This window comes from Xenopus laevis, chromosome 2S, assembly GCF_017654675.1.
Source record: "Xenopus laevis strain J_2021 chromosome 2S, Xenopus_laevis_v10.1, whole genome shotgun sequence".
In the NCBI taxonomy this organism is placed as follows: domain Eukaryota; kingdom Metazoa; phylum Chordata; class Amphibia; order Anura; family Pipidae; genus Xenopus; species Xenopus laevis.
Genome location: NC_054374.1, coordinates 45,184,052 through 45,205,372, shown reverse-complemented (window position 1 = coordinate 45,205,372; position 21,321 = coordinate 45,184,052). Strand labels below are relative to the sequence as shown.

Here is a 21,321-nt window from a genome sequence, read left to right as displayed (position 1 = left end):
GATGTGTATGTCTGTCCAAGGTTTGAGCAGTTTGCTCTCAGTTTCTGGTAATGCAGCTCACAGACCAGTTAACGAGCTCAGCAGAATCAAATCTGCTGATCCAGGTTGCTTTAAGAATTCCCAGCCTTAGGTTTTCGCTCCACCCTGGAACCAGTTCTGACGGGAGATATCAGGCTGGGGAGTTCTGTGAAAGACTTATTTTTTTTGGTAAGCAAACTTTTGGGGTTTTGGGTGAAATACAAACCTTTATTTTGTGTGTGGTAAAGACTGCTGTTGCTAACGTAGAGACCAGAGCAACGCAAGATTGTTTCCGGTCTGATAGTCAGGGAAGCCTGAATGTATAGTTAGCTGCCAAGCTGGCAAGGGTTTATTTTGCTGTTTTGTTTTATTTTTAACCCTTTTCCGTTTTGTACAGCTCTAAATGGTGTGCATAGGGCTGTTTAAATAAAAATCCACACGTGTGTTTCACCAAACCCATTGTTCTACTGTGCCTGATTTAATCGTTGTACTCATCCAGGGAGTCACCGTTATCCCGTTGCTGGGCTAATCCCTACTATGTTAATAGTAAAAAAATGAAGCAGGAAGGGGTGGGACCCTTACTATCAGAGGGGGGTCAGATGGTTGATGAAAACAAAATAAAAGCGCAGATTCTGAACTCATATTTTTCATCTGTCTACACAAATGAGGAACCAGTAAGTGAAGGTTTCCTTCTTAACAGTCCCAATTCTAGTAATACAACTAATGATGCATGGTTCACACATGAAGAAATTCAAAAGAGACTAGAATATGTTAAGATTAACAAAGGTCCAGGGCCAGATGGTATTCATCCCAGGGTAATTAGAGAGCTTAGCTCTGTGATTGCCAAACCTCTTTATTTAATTTTTCAGGATTCATTGAGATCTGGCATAGTGCAGAGAGACTGGCAAATTGCTAATGTGGTGCCTCTATTCAAAAAAGGATCCCGTTCTCAGCCTCAAAACTATAGGCCAGTTAGTCTGATGTCAGTGGTAGGAAAGCTTTTCGAATGGTTAATAAAGGATAAGATACTGGACTTCATAACAAATCATAATACTATGAGTTTGTGCCAGCATGGTTTTATGCATAATAGATCTTGCCAGACTAACTTAATTTCTTTTTATGAGAATGTAAGTAGAGACCTCGATTCTGGGATGGCTGTGGATGTGAATTACCTAGACTTTGCTGTATCATTTGATACAGTGCCACACAAAAGGTTACTGGTTAAATTAAGGAATGTTGGCCTGGAACATAGTATTTGTACCTGGATAGAGAACTGGCTAAAAGATAGACTACAAAGAGTGGTAGTAAATGGAACATTTTCTAATTGGACCAGTGTTGTTAGTGGAGTACCGCAAGGCTCTGTACTAGGTCCCTTGCTTTTCAACTTGTTTATTAATGACCTGGAGGTGGGCATTGAAAGTACTGTTTCTATTTTTGCAGATGATACTAAATTGTGCAGAACTATAGGTTCCATGCAGGATGCTGCCACTTTGCAGAGGGATTTGTCTAAACTGGAAAACTGGGCAGCAAACTGGAAAATGAGGTTCAATGTTGATAAATGCAAGGTTATGTACTTTGGCTAAAATAATATAAATGCAAGTTATACACTAAATGGCAGTGTGTTGGGAGTTTCCTAAATGAGAAGGATCTAGGGGTCTTTGTAGATAACACGTTGTCTAATTCTGGGCAGTGTCATTCTGTGGCTACTAAAGCAAATAAAGTTCTGTCTTGCATAAAAAAGGGCATTAACTCAAGGGATGAAAACGTAATTATGCCTCTTTATAGGTCCAAGGGTCAGAGCACACAGGCAGATTCGTGGAGATTAGTCGCCCGTCGACAAATCTCCTCTTCTTCGGGCGACTAATCTCCCCAAACTGCCTCCCCTGCCTTGCCACTGGCTACAATGTAGATTGCCAGCAGGATGGCACTCTGAGAGTTTCATTTTCCAAAGTCACCCAAAATTTCCTCATGAGGCATCTTCAGGCGACTTTGGAAAATGAATCACGCCGAGTTCCATTCCGCCGGCGATTAAGGCAGGGGAGGCAGTTCAGGGAGATTAGTCGCCCTGAAGAAGACAAGATTTGTCGCTGGGTGACAAATCTCCCTGAACCTGCCTCTGTGCCCTGACCCTAAAAGTTAAAACATGCAACAGATAGCAAGAGCTTACCTTTCAGTAAATTCCCACCAACACCCTATTTAGCATCACCAGAACATGCTACATCAGATAGAGTTACTGGCAATTTTTTGATTAGTTCTGCTGTTAGTAAAGGCAAAGCATTTTTACACATTATATATTCTTATACCACATGGGACCAATACATTTTACAGTTCTTAGGATTTAAAATAATTAATGATCCACATTGCTTTTTACATAATTGTTTTTCATATCAGGTTGTGTTTAATTTCAGGTTTCTTTCGTCGTAGCATAACAAAGAATGCCGTGTATAGATGCAAGAATGGTGGCCACTGTGAGATGGACATGTACATGCGGAGGAAGTGTCAGGAATGCCGTCTAAAGAAGTGCAAAGCTGTAGGCATGCTTGCTGAATGTAAGTCACATTTGTCGTAAGTCAGCAGCCAACAGTAGAAGTTGCTCCTTTCTCAAAACCTCAAATTGTGCATCTTGAAAAGATATCACATTTACAATTGATGCAGAACTGTATACATTGTAGGAATGCTGAGGACTACATACTATGTAAGGGGGTCTAAGGACAAGGGTCTTCTAGAGTGTAATGTGAACAGCTGATACCATCAATTTCTGCATTTACATGTATTGTTATATTGTCATCGTTAATTACTTCGTCTGAGATTATTCTCTTTTTTTTTCATACACAAACTATTGGCTTGACCCTGAAGTCCAAGAAATTGCAGCACACTATGTAGATGAATCAGATTTGTGTCATGGTGATTTATTTATCAAGGGCCCAGTGTGACACGAAACATTGCTTTTTTGTCTACTTTTTGTGTGAGCCAATAAAATCACTATGACACAAAGCTGTTCTACAGTGTGCTGCAGTTTCTTGAACTACATGTATAACTTCTGACTCGTCGCAGGTTGGTTAATATACTGTTCATCACCTGATCCAAGTGGATAACACGCAGTGGTTGAGCACATCATTATTGTGTGGAGCCTATTGTCTTGACACTATCTTGAGAGATTTCTTTCCTTGTTTAATGCCTCGGTCTCATGAGAATCTGAGAGCCTTATGTTTGTGGATATCTGCTTCACATGTCAGTTTTATTTTCTAGATTTATATAGACTAAGGGTAAGTTTACTAAGGTGTGATAAGAAGCACCAGAAAAACGCCAGAAAATCCACCAGAACAAGTTTACTAATATGCGAGCATTAGTCATTGCAAATATTCTGGCAAATATATATTAACACCTATTATCGCAGTCATACTACATAAGTTGTCTCACAAGGTTTACTAAAGATTATTGCCAAAATTTCACCAAATATAGACAAAATTGTCGCTAAGTTTTATCGCCACCCAGATAGTGGCTTTATGTGAAAAAAAGACAGAAATTGGATAGTAAAAGACGTGTTTAGTCTTAAACATAATCAACATGGGCGTCCACAGAGGGGGGCAAGAGGGGGCAGTGCCCCCCCTGGGACTGCATACCCCCCAACTGTCCTGATTTTCGCCGAACAGACACGCTTTTAGATGCCTGTCCCGCTGTCCGGCGTTGTTGCCCTTATGTCCCGCCTCATTTGGGGCTCTTTTGTTGTTCCTGGGTTTTTTCCCGAAGTCTCGCGAGAAGAGACTATGACAGTGACGTCACACGCTCTACCAGGAACAGAGTAGAGTAGAGAGGGTGGGGAGCTGAGGAGGGAGGATCCAAAACGGAGACGTGACTGCAGCCTTTCAATAGGTGAGAGCAAATGCAAGCTATGCACTATGCAGCATTCCTCTGCATTTACAGAAACTATTACAGCCTAAAGTCCGTGCTTATGCTGCGAAGCAACAGGAATGCGGCTTCTACTGTTATGTTTCCCCCTTCTAATAAATCTCTATTAACTCCTCCGTGCCTCCAGCGCATCTCTCACCGCTCTCACCCCCGTCAACATACTCAGCCTTCACTTTTTAGCTTTCCTACTTTAACAATCTCCCCGGACTCCCCCCCCCCACACACTTTGACCCCTCATTTGTCACAGCCTTATCATCAGCCAGGCTCCTAGAGAATATGAAGGCTGAGGGAGAAGATAGTTGTTGTAGGAGAGATTATGAGGGTGGAGGGCTCAGAGGAAATCATTAAAGGAGGAAAGCTTAGACTTGAAGGTTGAGTAACCTGACAGGAGGGGTAAATGTGAGGTATACATACAGGCAGGACGGAGGAGTTAATAGAACCTTATTTGATGGGTGTCCCAAGTGAAGCTGCATTCCATGTGCTTAGGAGATTTATTATGTCCTAAAATGGTTTCAATATTTCTTAACTTGTGGTCTCTGTGCTGCTGCTCTGTTATACTCTGCATAGCTGGATTTGCTTTGTAACACAACAGCTGGGTAAGTGTCCAGCACATGATGTCACAGAGCATTGTACCCTACAGCCGGTTGATTGTTTTTATATGTTGTTTTTGTTAAAGTTAAATGGGCATGACTTATGGGGGGAGTGGCCATAAAGTGGGCGTGGCCAAAAAAATAGCCGCGCTACGCGCGCCTTAAATTTTTGTCCCTCTTTCTTAATCACAAATGTTGGGAGCTATGGGACTGTGCACATTGGCCCCAGCATACTGTGGTTTCTGTTGCGATCCCTCGAAGATTTTTGCATGTACTTGCCCCTGTACCATCTGTTTGTGAGTTCTGGGGGTATTTATGCATGTACTTGCCACTGTACCATCTGTTTGTGAGTTCTGGGGGTATTTATGCATGAACTTGCCACTTTGCCATCTTTGTGTGAACTAGGGTTGCCACTTGTCAGACAACCGGTACTTTGAAGGGTTGCCCGGGTCAAAACTTCCTGGATGGTTTTTGAAATTAGGGAAACTGTGCAGGATTCCCTTGATTGACCCGGCTATCGGCTGATTGCCGTGGCATAGCTCCACCCCCTGATGGCAGTGACACACCCACCTATCTCACAGGCCCGCCCACTGATGCCTCCTTGCCCCACCCTGGAAAATTTTCTGCGGACACCCATGATAATCAACGAAAATGAGTGATTGCATTGAGGAAGAATGATACTTATAAATGTAATTTGTAGTGAATTCATTAAGAAGAATTTATATAATGGGAAAATAATTTATTCCTGATAGTACTTAATTTGCCATAAGTATATTAAATAACACATTATAAACTAGTAATAAATGCTATTTCATATAAACTCATTCATATATATATATTCTTTAGTATGACCATTGCAGTGGTGCCAAAAAATCTAAGATTTAAAGAAGATTATGCAGTTAACCTAAATGAGCACCAAAAAACTCACAATTCGCCAGACATAATGCAGAAATAAACTGCTACACTTGTGTTTTTAACACCACTTATCACAAGACAAATTTGTCTCATTGCACTTTAGTAAACCAGTGTTAATTGTGTTGCAAGAATATTCCCGATAATGGGCGATGAGTTATAGACAATTTTTACGAACTTTAGTAAACAGACCCCTAAGACTTTCCAGAACAAAAAAATTACATTTAAACAGTGTCACTTTTTTGTTTACTATTTATTCTTGAGATCAGTGCTTGATTTGGGATGAAAAAAGTGGAGGCATGTATGTGCCCTGCCCACAAATATAGACCACACCCACTGTTATAATAAGCCTCTCCCCCAACACATTCTTGTTCCGGTCATTTTAAATCAAATCCAATTTGCTTTTCCATGTTTATTAACAACACAGCAACTTAGTCCAACAGCAATCAACAAGTCACATTAACCTGGAAAACATTTAATAAGGAATGGTGTTATTTATACATATATCCCTGCTAGTAACCACAATAGAAAATGTATAAGTCATTAACCCCAGAAATGACAATTATCACCTTAGAAAATGGATAATCAGAATTAACCCCAGGCATGTCAGTACTTACTGCAGTAAATAGATAGAAGCATTTACCCCAGACATGCCATATATAAATGATGCATAGTAGACAGTATTCGGTAGTAACTGGGACCCTAAGTACAGTATTATATACATTTAGAAATGGTAAATATCCACACCACAAGCACATTATATAGAGCATTATAGGAAATAAGAGTCAGTAGGTACCCAAAGTAAATTGTGCATAGTGAAAGACAGTGAATATTAAAGACATTAAACATTATATCCATTAAATATATCACATTCATTATATACATAAGAACTAGGATACAAGAAACTATACAGCGGCTGTTGCAAAAGGGACCTGCACTGTGACTGCAACCATAAGACAACACAAACAACTGACACTAAATGGATCAAGCACATTGCTATGAACAGAAGTCACGCAGGACAAAGGACTACATTATATGTACATACATAAACATAAAATATGTAAAAGCAACATACAGGTATGGGACCTATTATCCGGAATTATCGAGACCTGGGGCTTTCCGGAATTTGGATCTTCACACCTTAAGACTACTAGAAAATCATGTCAACATTAAATAAACCCAATAGGCTGGTTTTACTTCCAATAAGGATTAATTATATCTTAGTTGGGATCAATTACAAGCAACTGTGTTCTTACTACAGAGAAAAAGGAAATCATTTTTAAAATTTTGGATTATATGATTACAATGGAGTCTATGGGAGACGGTCTTTCCGTAATTCGGAACTTTCTGGATAACGGGTTTCCAGATAACGGATCCCATACCTGTACTACCAACCTTTCCTTTTTTATTCCCTGCTCTGCTTTTCATACTCTTTTATATTCTTATGCATATTGTTCTTGCTTCTGCTCATCTATTTGTTTTATTTGTAGTTCTTTATACCATCATTTCTTTACTATTTTACATATTGCGCTACGTGTTCTTCAGCTGGCACCCTAATTTTGTTTGGATCCCCCATTTTCCCTTGACATTTTTCTTTTACTATAATGCTTAACTTGTTTACTCTACTTTCTTCTTTTCTGTGACATTTATTCTATATTCACATTCAGGCAAAACCAGCCCTAACATTGCCCTGGAAAATCTTTTTTGATAACCAGCATCAATACCATTTTGTACTACCTCAGCCCCCCCCCCCAACACATAACTTCTTAAAAGGGGTTGTTCATCTTCCAAAAACCTTTTTTAGTTGAGTTGTTTTCAGATTGTTCACCAGAAATAAAGACAGACTTTTTTAATTGCTTTCCATTTATTATTTTTTTTAATCTTTTTTCCAAAATGAAAGTTGAGGCCCATTTACTAAGGGTTGAATATCGAGGGTTAATTAACCCTCGATATTCGACCATCGAAGTAAAATCCTTCGACTTCGAATATCGAAGTCGAAGGATTTACCGCAAATACTTAGATCGAACGATCGAAGGAAAAATAGTTTGATCGAACGATTAAATCCTTCGAATCAAATGATTCTAAGGATTTTAATCCATCGATCGAACGATTTTCGTTCGATCAGAAATTGCTTAGAAAGCTTATGGGGAAGGTCCCCATAGGCTAAAATTGGTGCTCGGTAGGTTTAAAGTGGCGAAGTAGGTAGTCAACGTTTTTTTTTTTAAAGAGACAGTACTTCGACTATCGAATGGTCGAATAGTCGAACGATTTTTAGTTCGAATCTATCGATTCAAAGTCGTGGTCGAAGTAGCCTATTCGATGGTCGAAGTACCCAAAAAAACCCTTCAAATTCAAAGTTTTTTTAATTCGAATCCTTCACTCAGGCTTAGTAAATGTGCCCCTAAATGTTCCTGTCTCTAGTGTCTTAGTCTGGCAGCTCAGTAATCCAGGTGCTGATTCTGAACTGCTACAATTTGATACATTTAGGGGGTTATTTATCAAAGTCCGATTTTATCTCAATATTTTGTGAAAAAACCTCCGACCAAATCCACACTGTTTTGTTCGGCTTATTTATTAATACGCTTTCCCGAAAAATCCGTTTTTCCCGATTTTCAAGATTTCAAGATTTCGGATTTTTCACCCCAAAAACTCAGATTTCTTATGTTTTTTGCCCAGGTATTGCACGGAACCCAGCGCACATCAAAAAATAATTGTGACTTCTCAAATTGACTTATTTGCAACCTCGACAGGTCTGAGATGCCAGATTTTCTGATTTGGACTTTTCCATCCTCAAGGTTTTAGAAATCCTGAAAAATTCGTGATTTTTTTAAACAAAAATCACACATTTTTTGTGATTTTTGAATTTGGAGTTTAGTAAATAATCCCTTAAGTGAGTACATTAGTTGATACATTTCTCAGCAGTATCTGCAGCAATCTGCTGCAATATCTGAAATATTAGCAATTATTGTATCAATTCTAACAGCTGCCTTTATTGTAACTCAAGGATTCTTCTCAGCAGGGACAAAGATAAAAAAAAGTATCAACTAAATGTATAAATTTAAAACAGTCAAAGAGTTGGCGACCCCCCTCCCAGAGCTGATTTAGAGTGAAAAATTAAACTTTACACACTATACAGTACATGCTTGAGACCTACAGGCACTCATGCAGTACAATCCTCGGACACACTGGCTGCTCTGTAAAGAAGTTAATTGTTACAGGGGAAGCTGAGACAGGGCAAGATTGTATTTATGCTACCTTTGTGAAAATAATTATTTTTCCAGGTTAGGGCTTTCTTTATGAAAAGTTTCTCCTCCAGCAGCAACAGAGTAAAAAAAAAAGCTCAAGTATTCTGAACCTTAGTATCCCGCCCAACGGGATACAATTTAGTAAAAAAAAAAAAAAAAGTATGTAACTATGTAACCACAAGGGGTCCCAAATGGCCAATATCCCAGCCATCAAGCAGCCCTTATATCTTTGCAAATCTATATGGCGAGTACAGAACAAACAAACCATATTGCCATATTTGTGATTTTATCTTGATCACTATGAGCTATGGTGTAAGGTGGATAAAATAATATATGAAGATAATGAAGATTTTAGTAATTAGAAAGAGACTCTGATTTGCATACACTTATCATTTATATCAATCATATCAATCCAAAAATGTGTCCTTCTGTATCTCCAGGTTTGCTCACTGAAGTTCAGTGCAAATCAAAGAGGCTTCGGAAAAACTGCAAGCAAAACAATTCTATATTATCTAATGTGAAAACAGAAGATGATGGAAGTGATAGCAGGCATGTGTCATCTACTACAAAACTAACCAAAGTAAGTATCAGTACAGTACCGGTTAAAAGCAAAGCCACTTTTTCTATGACAGGTCCTGTAGAAATCAAGGATTTGCATTAAGGATTGCAGTCAGTTATGAATTCCCAATGTAAGTAACAGAAGCTTTCTGCTTGCAGTTGTATAAACCACCCCCTCCCAAACAGGTCCGGACTGAGAATTAAAATAGGCCCTGGTATTTCAGGTACACAGAGGCCCAATCAGCCCACATAGAGGCCCAAACAGCCCCCACCAGCCCACTAAATACTGACTTTCTATGACACCTTATAGCAGCCCCTCTGGCATTTGCCAGAACCCACAGATTGCCAGTACGGGCCTGCTCCCACATATATCAGCAAACAACTGAGCACTGGAGGGATGAAACAGCATCCCAAGCTGATCTGGCATCTAACAGGATCACAATACTCATAATCAAATATGTTGCAGTAGCACTGTGCAAAAGGTCTGCAGCAGCTATCATAGTCACAGGGGGTTATTTATGAGAGTCCGATTGCTACTATACTATATAATCCAAATTTTTAGTGAAAAATAAACTGAGATTTTTCAAGATTTATAATACCCTGATGCTGCAAATAGTCTGGATCCAAAAATCCACCATCTCAGACCTGCCGAGGTTGTATCCCAAAATGCACCATCTCAGACCTGCCGAGGTTGTATACTGTATAACTCAATGGGAAAGGTCCCTGTCTTATTCGGAAGTTTCTGTGGTCTGCACTGGAATTAGCCCAAAAATCTGACTATTTTGGGCTTTTCAGACAAAAATCTGAAAAATTCAGGCTTTTACAGGAAAAAAACATGCAATTTGGAAATAAAGGTGCATATCTTTGAATTCCTGGCTTGAAGGCAAGTGTTAGTTGCATAAAAACCAGATGTACTGCCAAACAGAGCCTTCTGTAGGCTGCCAGACCACATAAGGGCTACCAAATAGCCATTTACGGCCCTTATTTGGCACATGCCTCCGAGATGTTTTTGATTGCAGCTCATGGTTAAAAAAAGATTGGGGACCCCTGATTTAGACTTACAGTTCAGAACTAGACCAGTTATGTGTTACATGCAGCAAATCATATAAATATGTACAGATTGGCAAATGCCGGTAAAACATTTGTGGGTATAGAGCTTTATGTACCTGGGGTAAAAAGCCAGTTTAGCAAATGTTATTGATTCTGATATAGGCAGTCTAACCTAACCTACACTAATGTTAATTAACTCTTTTGCAGCTTCCATCCCAACTGGAACTCACGGGTGAAGAGTATAAACTTATTGATCACATAGTTACAGCACATCAAAAATGTGGCATTTCACTAGATGATATGAAAATGTTCGTAAGTATGTGCCAGGTTAAAGAAAATATGATAAAATGTATTTAATACGTTACAAAAAAGATGAAGAATGCACACTGAAGGAACAATTATATGCGTTTTATTCAATCACAAAAAATATATTACAAAGTCAAAGCATTGGCCAAATTTCATCTTTTTTGGAAAGTTCCTCAAGCCTTGGTGACTCTGTTGGGGAGTCCCATAAGTATTGCACCTCACATTATTTGGCTGGGTGTGCACCGTCTAATCCTCCTTTTTTCAAAATGTACAGTATTTAATAAACTATATCATACATAGGGCCAGATTCAGTTCAGTGAGAAAAAGTTATCTCATGAAAACTCAATTTTAGGAGGAGAAACTTTTCTCCAAATTCAGTTCTAGCTTTTTCCCATAGACTCCAATAAAGTTTTCACTTGATAAACAGTGAGACATGTTTATCAAAATTGAATTGAATCTGAGATTGAATCTCCTCCATCTGTTTTCACATGAACAGAATCTGTCCCATAGTTTTTAAGTATAAGTAGAATTTCTGATGACAGTATCCATTTAAAGTTGTTTAAAGCAGACACACAGAGTAAATAATAATATTATATTAGGGAATTAAAGCAACCAATCCAGTATCCCCTTTAAAGGAGAAGAAAAAGCAGTGTATACTTGTGGGTGCCAAAAGTTAGGCACCCCCAAGTGATTGTATTTACTTACCTGACACCCTGGGCCAGTGCTCCTATCAGCAGAAAACTGCACCGGCCGGGGTTCTTCCAGTGAGCACCATGAAACGATCCTCTTACTGCTTCTTCTTTCAGCTTGTGGCTGTGCAAAAAGTTGAACATTAATGAAAAAGCCGGCGATTTCGTTCTACTGCACATGAGTCTGCCCTAGGAAATTTGAAAAGCGAAGCAGAGAAGAAGAGGATTGCTCTGTGGTGCCTAACGTTTGGCACCCCCAAATATGAATTGCCTTTCCTTCTCCTTTAAAATTGTGTTTGTACTAATTTCAGCTGAAGGCAAACTTAACTAATCTTAACAATTTACTTAACTTATCTTTTGTGAACTAATTCCAAAACCTTAGGGGCAGATTTCTAAAAATGTGAAAGCTCATCCTGTAAAAGCTTATCCTATTGGACTATTTTAAAACCAATTAGAATGTTGGAGGTTTTTAGATTTTTTTTCGCTACTAATTGTCCGAAACACTCGCATTTCTAGAGCTTTTCATGGTATTCGGAATTTTTTGGATCTTTAGTGCTTTCTTCTCTTTTGTACTTTTTATATTCTGATCTTTTAATAAATTCAGTGACAATAGTGGTTTTAGAGTTTATGAGTTTAGTCGTGGTTTCCAAAACCACTAAAATCCGACCCTTAATGAATAAGCCTCTGTGGGCCCCTTTACTAACAATCGAGTTGTGATTTTTTTTTCCACTATTCTCAAAAAATTGGTGTTTTTTCTATATTTCTAATAGCTATGGAAATTAGAGGTTAATTAAGTGTAAATGTTAACATGTGTATTAACAGGTGTGCTTTCATACAGATCTCATACTGATACAGTGTCATGTGACATGATTTTTAACTGCTAATGCAGAAGTGTTAATAAATGTTTGACTTCTTGATGCAAGAGAAGCATGGTGTCTGTGTGCAGTTTCTCTATCTGAAAGAAAGCTGCAGGCTTACATAAGATTGAGCTACCGGTTATCCCCTCTCTTAAGCAGAATGGCAAAACATTTTTTTTTCAAAAATTTGCCAAGTAAGAGTTGTCGAGGTGCTATAGAAGTCAGTGGGAACTCCTTTCTTTTGAAAATACCATAGGAATGAATAGAAAATGGGTATTTTTGTGTTGCGCTCTAATTTCACACTTTGATCAATCTGCTCCTTAGAGGCCTATTTACTAATTTTTGAGGTTGAGAAAAAAAACCACTAACATTAAAAAAAAGACTAAATATGCTCTTGTGCATTGATTTATAGAAAAAAAGCTGCATACTCTTGCAAATCAATTTTTAACGAGGCTGAAAAAACACCATGCTGTGTTGCATCCATAAGCATAGTCTATAAGGAGCAGTTTCATTTATAAAAACTTTTTTTTTAATTGTGTTCCTTTTTTCCCCAGTAAACTTTGAAAAAAAAAAAAAAAATGTTCCTGTTGCCTTCTATTTGACTTCTATGCAACCTTGCCAGCTTTTACTTGCCAAGCCTTTATTTTTTTGGTGACATCTTCTTTAATTAATAAATCCTGACTATTAATGGTTTCAGAAAATACTTGCATATATTTTTCATATCCACATCCACAAAAACGTGAAATCAAAAAGTTGCCTCCTTAATGTCACGTAGAGTTAAAAAGCAAGATACTGAAGCTAGCACATTTATTTTTACTGATGATGGATCTGATTTATTTATTTTTTTGCGCTCACAGAGGATTAGTTATTATGACCAAGCCTAAAAAATATGGAGTTGATGCATCGCAACATTTTTCCATTTTTATTTTGTTCAGCTGGAAGAGTCTGCCGATCCAGAGGAAATATTTTACCACTTTTCAGAAGCAGCTGTGCTTCATGTACGAGCTTTTGTAGAATTTACCAAAAGTCATCCAGGTTTGTATCTTTGTATGCATTATTGTTCCCATTGCAATTATAACACCCTGTAAAGAACACAACACCCCCTCCCCTCGCTGTGCATACTGACACGATTACAGATCATATTAAAATTAGCAAACTGAAAGAAAAACTACATCAACAAAAAAGCCACATTTTGCAATATAATGTTATATTTACACTGCAAATTTTAATTGTGCATTGTGCACGTTAAAGGCCCAAGTAAACCCAATTTTTTTACAGAAAAATACAATTTTCAGTAATAAGTTTTAATACATACACTGCACATCGATGCAAACGATAGTATTTGCACTGGTGGATGGGGTCACTAAAGCTACATTCATTTAATGAAAATAAAAAATTGTTCCCGAATAGGAATACAGTGTTGGACTGTGGTGTCCGAGGCCCACTAGGGCTGCTGCCTGCAAGTGCCACCACCACCAATCGCAAACCACCCCCCAGCACAAACTTTGTGTGTGCCGAGTTTATATGCGCCGGCTTGCGCGAGTGCGAGGGAGGGGCTACACAAGAGTTTACAGCAGATGACCTTGGTTGGCTTGGGCCCACGAGGGCCGGGGGCCCACTGGGTTTTCTGCCGGTGTACAGCCAGCCCAGTCCGACGCTGTAGGAATAATATTTTGCATATGACATTACAAGCTATCTTCTGTTCTCTAACTGATAATAATGTTTTTTTAAAATGACAATATATTTATTTTCTTGCAGGTTTTGAGATGTTAGATCCCTTGGATCAGATTGCTCTTCTGAAAGGGTCTACTGTTGAAGCAATGTTGTTACGGTCAGCACAGATTTATAATCAGTCAGTCATGGGTTCCACTTTACAAACTACTGAAGGTTTGTCATTAATATTGTGACTTTTGTCTGTTTTTACTAACCAACTGTTTTCCCTATACCCATAAACACACTAAATGTATCTGTGTATATATATATATATATATATATATATATATATATATATATATATATATATATATATATATATATATATATATATATATATATATATATATATATATATACACACACATATAACTGGTAGCTTGTACACATACATTCTGGGGAAATTAGTAAATGGTAGGCAGACAGCATAGGTCAAAGGAGCAATAATACAGTGACATTGCAGCTTTTCAAGGTAAATACGGGTTTATTTTCCCCACTTTTAACAAACACAGTTAATTATACACAGTACTTTTCAGCCCAGGGGTGACCATTTCAGGATACTAAACATACCTCAAAATACCTTTGTGAATCATGTCCAGATTCACACAGAATTTCTCCAAAAGTTAGGTTGCTTTTCCTTTTTCATAAAGTAGACTACAAGGTTAATTCCAGAGCTGGGCATAGAAGTCAGTTGCATTGAAATAAAACACCATTGCTGGCCATGACATACAGATGCTTTTTTTGCTTCTTCAACCTAATATCATTTCTTGCTGCAAACAAATCAGCATAATGTTTGGATATTGAGTACTTGGACTCATAGTGGAGGTAGCATGTTATATCAGGTTATAATGTTAATTATTATTTTATCATTAGGTTGTTTTCAGTCCATAATATAGTGAATAAAGTACACCCTCTTGTAAAATATAAGGATATTATAAGTTACCGAGGAGTTTCATGACCATATAAAAACACGAGGCCGAGGGCAGTGTGTTTTTATACAGGTCATGGAACTACGAGGTAACTTCTAATATCCTCATACTTTATTTATTATAATACACAAGTTTCAGTGAGTCATGTGACAGAAATGACATCAGAACTCACCGTTTATAACTGATGACATCAGAACTCACCGTTTATAAGGATATAATTTACAAGATATTCATGGCTTTTGTGTATTATAGATGTATATTATCCAATTAGCTTAAACAAAAATGTATTTCAGTATCTAAAATCACTGCTGGTTCAGGCTAATATTCCTACAGTAAAAACTATTTCATAGACACAAATTGAAAATATTATGTGTAATATTGTAATATTTTAAAAATCTAAATGAAAAATAAACTCAACTCAAACTCAGAATATAAACTGTGTGAAAGCCAAGCATTTTTACAGTGCCCGTTGGAAATACATATTATTGAAACTGTTATATAGATAGACATACTAATGCATATGACACAATCTAAAATAATATCCTTTTTACCATTTTGCAGGACTTGCAAGATACCCAAGCCATTCTGTAGACTTTTCTCAGATTCAAGAGTTTGACAAATGCCCTCTGTACTCACTGGAAGCACATCCACAAGAGGAGGACTCAACCTCAAGTACAGGTTTGCCATAGCATAAATATATATAACAGGTGGATGGGGGTGGGGTACCCCAAATCACTATTAACTATGTTGCTATACCTTGGGACCAGTCCAATGGGATTTAACTCTTGACAGTTTTTAGTAGCGAACTTAGGTGGAAAATATAACGAAACATATTACATTCCCCCATAAGTAGGAGTGACTCTCAGGTGGGCCCTTGCTTACTGGAAGAAGTGTTAACCACAGTATATCTCCACCATAAGACAAATACTTCAAATAATCTGGGCACCAGTGGTTCTTTAAAAACAAAGTATTTATATACAGATGATACACTTTAGAAAATGGTGGGTGCTGGCTTGATGTTACAATATCAATCAGTAAATGCTTCCAACAATAGTTATCCAGTAAATACACACAGACTTTCAGGTTTAGAGAGGTTGCATTGCCTGCCTGCCTTGGTGCACAATCAAGGATCTCTTTATCCCTGAGCCTAAACGCCTGAGTCTCTATCCTGTTGGCTTTGTCTCTGTCCTGGTGGCCTTGTCACCTCTCTCGACAAATCAAAAAAAGACCTCATTACATGGACACATTTCTATTGGTCCATGTACACGTAATGAGGTTTTTTTCTGATTGGTTGAACCATTATGATGCGTTGTATGTAAATTTTTATTGGTCAACACCCCTTTAAAAGGAATGCACCAAGGGTAGACCTTTAGCCTATGTGTAAGTGACCACTTCAGGCAGGAAACGCGTTAGCCTATGTATGTCCTAATAAAGCTTTTTTTAATTTTATTTGTTTTGGCTACTACTTCTTTTTTTTTGATGGCTTCTCTCCACATCCAAAATCTCTACATGCTGTAACCACACTGTAAACCCAATCCATATACCCCTCCCCTTTAACATGGCACTAAAGTGAGTTAGAAGTTGCTACGAAACCATATACTTATTAACAAAATATGTAGAAGACGCTACCCATCTTTTGAAATATTAAGATGAGATTAAGGGGCAGATTTATCAAAATGTAAGTTGAGAGTTTAATAAATAAACACTCCCCTGTGTTCTATTCTTTCCTATGGTATTTTTTTAGAACTGTATCTATGAATGGGGGAACGTTAGAAATCACCATTTGATAAATACTCTTCTAAAATTCCCATAGGAATGAAAAGAACGTGGGTTGAGTTTTATTAATTAAGCTCTCAACTCACATTTTGATAAATCTGCCCCTAAGTCACAGTGAAACAACAAATAGGTGATAACGGTGATATACAAACAATTAGTGAATAAAATTATTGAATTTGGTAAAAGTCAGTTTCTCAAGAAACATCATGGTGTGAGTGAGCACGATCATAAGACATAAGAACAGAAAGTGAAATCATTATAGAGTCTGAAAAAGAGACTGATGTTATAGAAATGTAACAGTGGAGAACAAATAGTATAAACTGCTTAAGTGTAAGAGAATGATATCAGAAACTGATATGATAATGTGCACAAAAATGATTCACATGGATATGCTGGAAAGCGGGCGCAAGCCTCTGTGTTTAGTGCATCAAAAAATGGCACACAACCCCTGCTTTGCAGTATATACATATGGGGGCATATTTGGAATTCAAAAAGACCAACCGAAATTAAGTAAAAGTTTTTTTGGTCGAATAGGTCCGTTTTCGATCGAATAGACCCGTATTCAGCCGAATTTGAATTGTACGAATTGAAGGAATATGCATTCGATCGAATTCGATTAAAAAATTTTACCCCCCAAAAATTTGATTTTTCAAAGTCCACCAATTGACTCCAAGGTGTTCTGTATCATGAAAAGACACAAAGCCACAGGCTGACCGGAACTATGGGACATGTTATCCAGAATTCTTAGGATCTGGAGTTTTCAGGATAACAGCTTTTTGTTTTCTGGATGTTCATGCCATAAGTTTACTAGAAAATCCTGTAAACATTAAATAAACCCAATAAGCTTGTTTTGCTTCCAATAAGGATTATTTGTTGGAATACTTGTAACAGCATTCATGCATAAACTCTGTGTGCTAAACTGAAACGGTCCCAAGGTGGAGCTGTTAATATTGTTAATGTGTGTTTTCAATGATATGTGCTGTTGTATTACTGCACTCCATATTGTTCTTGGATTTCCATACTGTTAAATGTGTTCTGTGTTGTCGCTGAGTGATTTGCAAGTAAATCTTCTCACAAGTTGCCGTGCTTAGCGTTCCCTGCATGATCATCATAAAGACCACCTCTGCCCATAATGGGTCCCATACCTATGGCCCTGAGATTTTATATGCTGTTTTAACTCTTTCAGCTTCTTTTTTTAATAGCAGATTACACAGCAGATTACCTTTGCTGGGTTTTGCAAATAACTTTGTGGTTATAATGTCAATTATAACTGTGGAACAGGCATTTCAATGCAGCAAATCCCATAGTCTGGGCCTCCCTGTGCCCCGGGCCCCCCATGACTGCGAAGTCTGCTTTCTCTATAGTTACATGCATGAAAGTAATCTTAGGGGCACATTTTTGAGGGCAGTTCTAACTAGCTAACTACAAAAAGTTTTACCATTTTTAAAAAATGTCATTAACTTTTTTTTTTACATATTTTTTATTTGTTATAGATTTAACAGAAGAGTTTATTACTCCGCTTTTCAACTTTTTCAGAAGCATGGGATCCCTTAATGTGACTGAGGCAGAGTATGCATTACTTTCAGCAGTAACAGTTTACTTTTCAGGTATAGTTAATTATCCTTCCCTTGTAATTTTTGTTGGCAAGTCTGAATAAATTTGTGCATTTAAGTAACTGCTACATCCATTTATCAAAAGCACCATTACTTATCAGTAGGTAACACTTTTATTTGTCTCTGAAACAATAAAAGACCTGCATATCTCCATCAGGGGTGCTGCTGCCATGAGGCGAGTTAAGAAACTTTCTCTACATTTAGGCGTACAGATGGTGAGGTGATGGATGGAATCTACAAGACGGCATATAGATGATACTATATATAAAATGTTTTTTCTCAACTAATAGGGTATGAACTTGTAATAACTCTGTCCTTGATTTGATATCACATTAATTTTTATGTCAGGATGATTGGTTGAAGGCCCACTATCTGTTGCAAAAATCAATGAAACATTCATATTCAGCCGTCAAAGTAACAATGTTTCAGGTCCCACTGGGCCCTTTTTCAAGCCAATATACAAAGAGACTGTAACATAGATTTAAAGACACAGTGTTGGGTGGGGTAAATAACTCCAACCCCTAATTATTGACATCACTGTGCCCCTACAGCAGGGATCCCCAACCTTTTGAACCCGTGAGTAACGTTCAGAAGTAAAAAGAGTTGGGGAGCAACACTAGCATGAAAAATGTTCTTGGGGTGACAAATAAGTGCTGTGATTGGCCATTTGGTAACCCCTATATGGATTGTCAACCTACATTGAGGCTCTGTATGGCAGTGCACCTGGTTTTTATACAACCAAAACATGCCTCTTAGTCAGGAATTCAAAAATTATCACCTGCGTTGAGGCCACTGGGAGCAACATCCAAGGGGTTGGAGAGCAACATGTTGCTCACGAGCTACTGGTTGGGGATCACTGCCCTACAGAGTCCATAATCAGTCCAAGTAAATCCACAGGTAAAGGTTAATCCATATAGTCCGATTAGAGTCACATGACAGTAGTTAATGGAGTAAATAGGCAAAGTGGCGCCATAAGATCAATATCTAGTATAGGTCAATCTAAAAAAAATCTAAAAACAACTGGACTTGCTGAGTAATCAATGAAGACGTTTCACTACTCATCCGAGCAGCTTCTTCAGTTCAACTGACTGGTGAGGGAAATTCTCTTCATATAAACTCTTCCACTAATCCAATCACAATGGCACATTGTAACTCTTCAAAGAGGTGACATCTGAAGAAATTCACAGAGGTGTTGATTCTGTGTAGTTACTGTGATAGGATTATCCAATGTGTCATGCAACTCCTAGAAAGAGGTGTTACTTGTGAGAGTTGCATGAATGGACTTGTGAAGTGTTCTGAATCCGCCGGGGTACAGATGTTAGAACAGCATTGTATGTAGCAGATCAATAATTCCTAGTGAACTAGGTGTATTAGTCAAAACAAAATTATGAAGATTAATAGAAATCAATGGTATCATTCATTATGTATGGAGCAAGACACCAACAGTATACAATGTGCTGCCCCCTATTTATCTCCTAACTTGCTTGTCTCCCCATAATAGTAGGAAGGCCTCAACTTCAGGCCCTGCTTCCTCTATAGCTGTAAAGAAATCCCACTCCCCCAGCCACTCTCCTACACCCACAGCAGTTGCACCACTGGTTATAATGAAAGTAATTTTTAGACTTTAAAGTGGACCTGTCACCCCGACATAAAAATCTGTATAATAAAAGTCCTTTTCAAATTAAACATGAAATCCATTCCAATTCTTTTTTTTATTAAAGCATTCATAGCTGTTGTAAATGCATTTAAAAATCTGAGCTGTCAATCAAATATTGCCTGTCCCTCCTCTATGCCATAGGTAATTACTTTCACTTTCCATTCAGCACTTCCTAAATGTCACTGCTCTCTCCACATTCCCCTGTTCTCTTTACCATTTAATTGTGTAGCCAGTGCATGGGGTTGGACATCGGGTTCTCCATTCTGGTACATAAACAACATTCTGAGATGATGCAAGGTTTAATAACAGTGTCCACAAAATGCGCCTGCCTGCTTGCTATAATTATGAGTTCCTAGACCGAACGAAACAAGATTTAAATAATTTATATAGCATAATTAAAGTTTATTTTGCTTGACTAATGTCCCCTTTAATATCTTTTCTCAGTAAAATTAACTCTGGTACTTACTGAACATTTATTTTCTTTTACTCAATTCTCCAATTCTAGATCACCCACTCTTACAAAGCAAGCCACATGTAGAGAAGTTGCAGGAACCACTTTTAGGAATTCTACACAAGTACTCAAGGCTCTATCATCCGGAGGATCCTCAGCATTTTGCGCGACTGATTGGACGTCTGACAGAGCTCAGAACCCTTCATCACAACCATTCAGAAGTACTTGTATTGTGGAAAGCAAGAGACACAAAGCTTACCCCCTTTGCTGTATGGGTGCTGGAATCAACAATGAGTTTAGAATCAAACTGTAAATTTAATCTCAATTTACTACAGCCAGCATAAAATATTGGACATTTGTGCCTCTACTGATGTTCTGCTCTCGGTCTTGGCAAAGGCTTAATTGCATTCATGTTCATATAAATAAAATAACTATACATTTTAAATGTTGCAAGGTCTTTTGTACTTTCCAAAAAACCTAAATTGAAAACAAATTGGTGGCAAACTCATTACAGGGAGCAAACATTCTTTTGGCTAAACCCAACAATTGACATTTTACTGAACACTTGTCAGGTGGATAAATAAAATATAATAAAATATAGAAATTCCACTGTCTAATAAATTTGAGAAACCAAATATGACGATAATGTATTTAATTGTGGACTTGTCTGATAATAGTTGAAATATGATGCGTCTGAGGTTGGTTAGATTAATTTAAAGATCTGGCAGCAACATTTGCAGCAACTTTTCAGGAAACGGCAAAGTTGACAAGTGTGACAGTAATTATATCACTGAAACAATGATAGATTCACTTCAACAAAAAATACAATTACTTGCTAATAATGAAGGACAGACATAAAGTGCTTTTAATGAGTCAATTACATCTACAAATAAATGTAAAATCATTATGCTTGGGATCTAGGGTTTACTGGATAAGGGATTTTTCCATAATATGGATCTCCACTAAAACCATTAAAGAGGACCTGTCACCCTAAGAAATAATTACAAAATCATGTTAGTTGAACAAACTAAACTATACATTCAATACA

At 37.7% G+C, this 21,321-nt stretch overlaps 1 protein-coding gene across 1 annotated transcript in view; it reads left to right on the top strand.

The window, feature by feature from the left end:
- The window catches only part of nr1h5.S (nuclear receptor subfamily 1, group H, member 5 S homeolog), a gene marked incomplete at its 5' end in the record, with an annotated part of 42,089 nt that extends 21,375 nt beyond the window's left edge, over positions 1-20,714 (top strand). The window contains 8 exon segments of the mRNA NM_001088774.1: positions 2,427-2,567; positions 9,115-9,254; positions 10,490-10,594; positions 13,070-13,169; positions 13,893-14,021; positions 15,338-15,454; positions 18,046-18,159; positions 20,328-20,714. Coding sequence (NP_001082243.1) covers positions 2,427-2,567; positions 9,115-9,254; positions 10,490-10,594; positions 13,070-13,169; positions 13,893-14,021; positions 15,338-15,454; positions 18,046-18,159; positions 20,328-20,617 — 1,136 coding nt within the window. The 3' untranslated portion in view covers positions 20,618-20,714.
- Between the last annotated feature and the right edge of the window lie 607 nt (positions 20,715-21,321).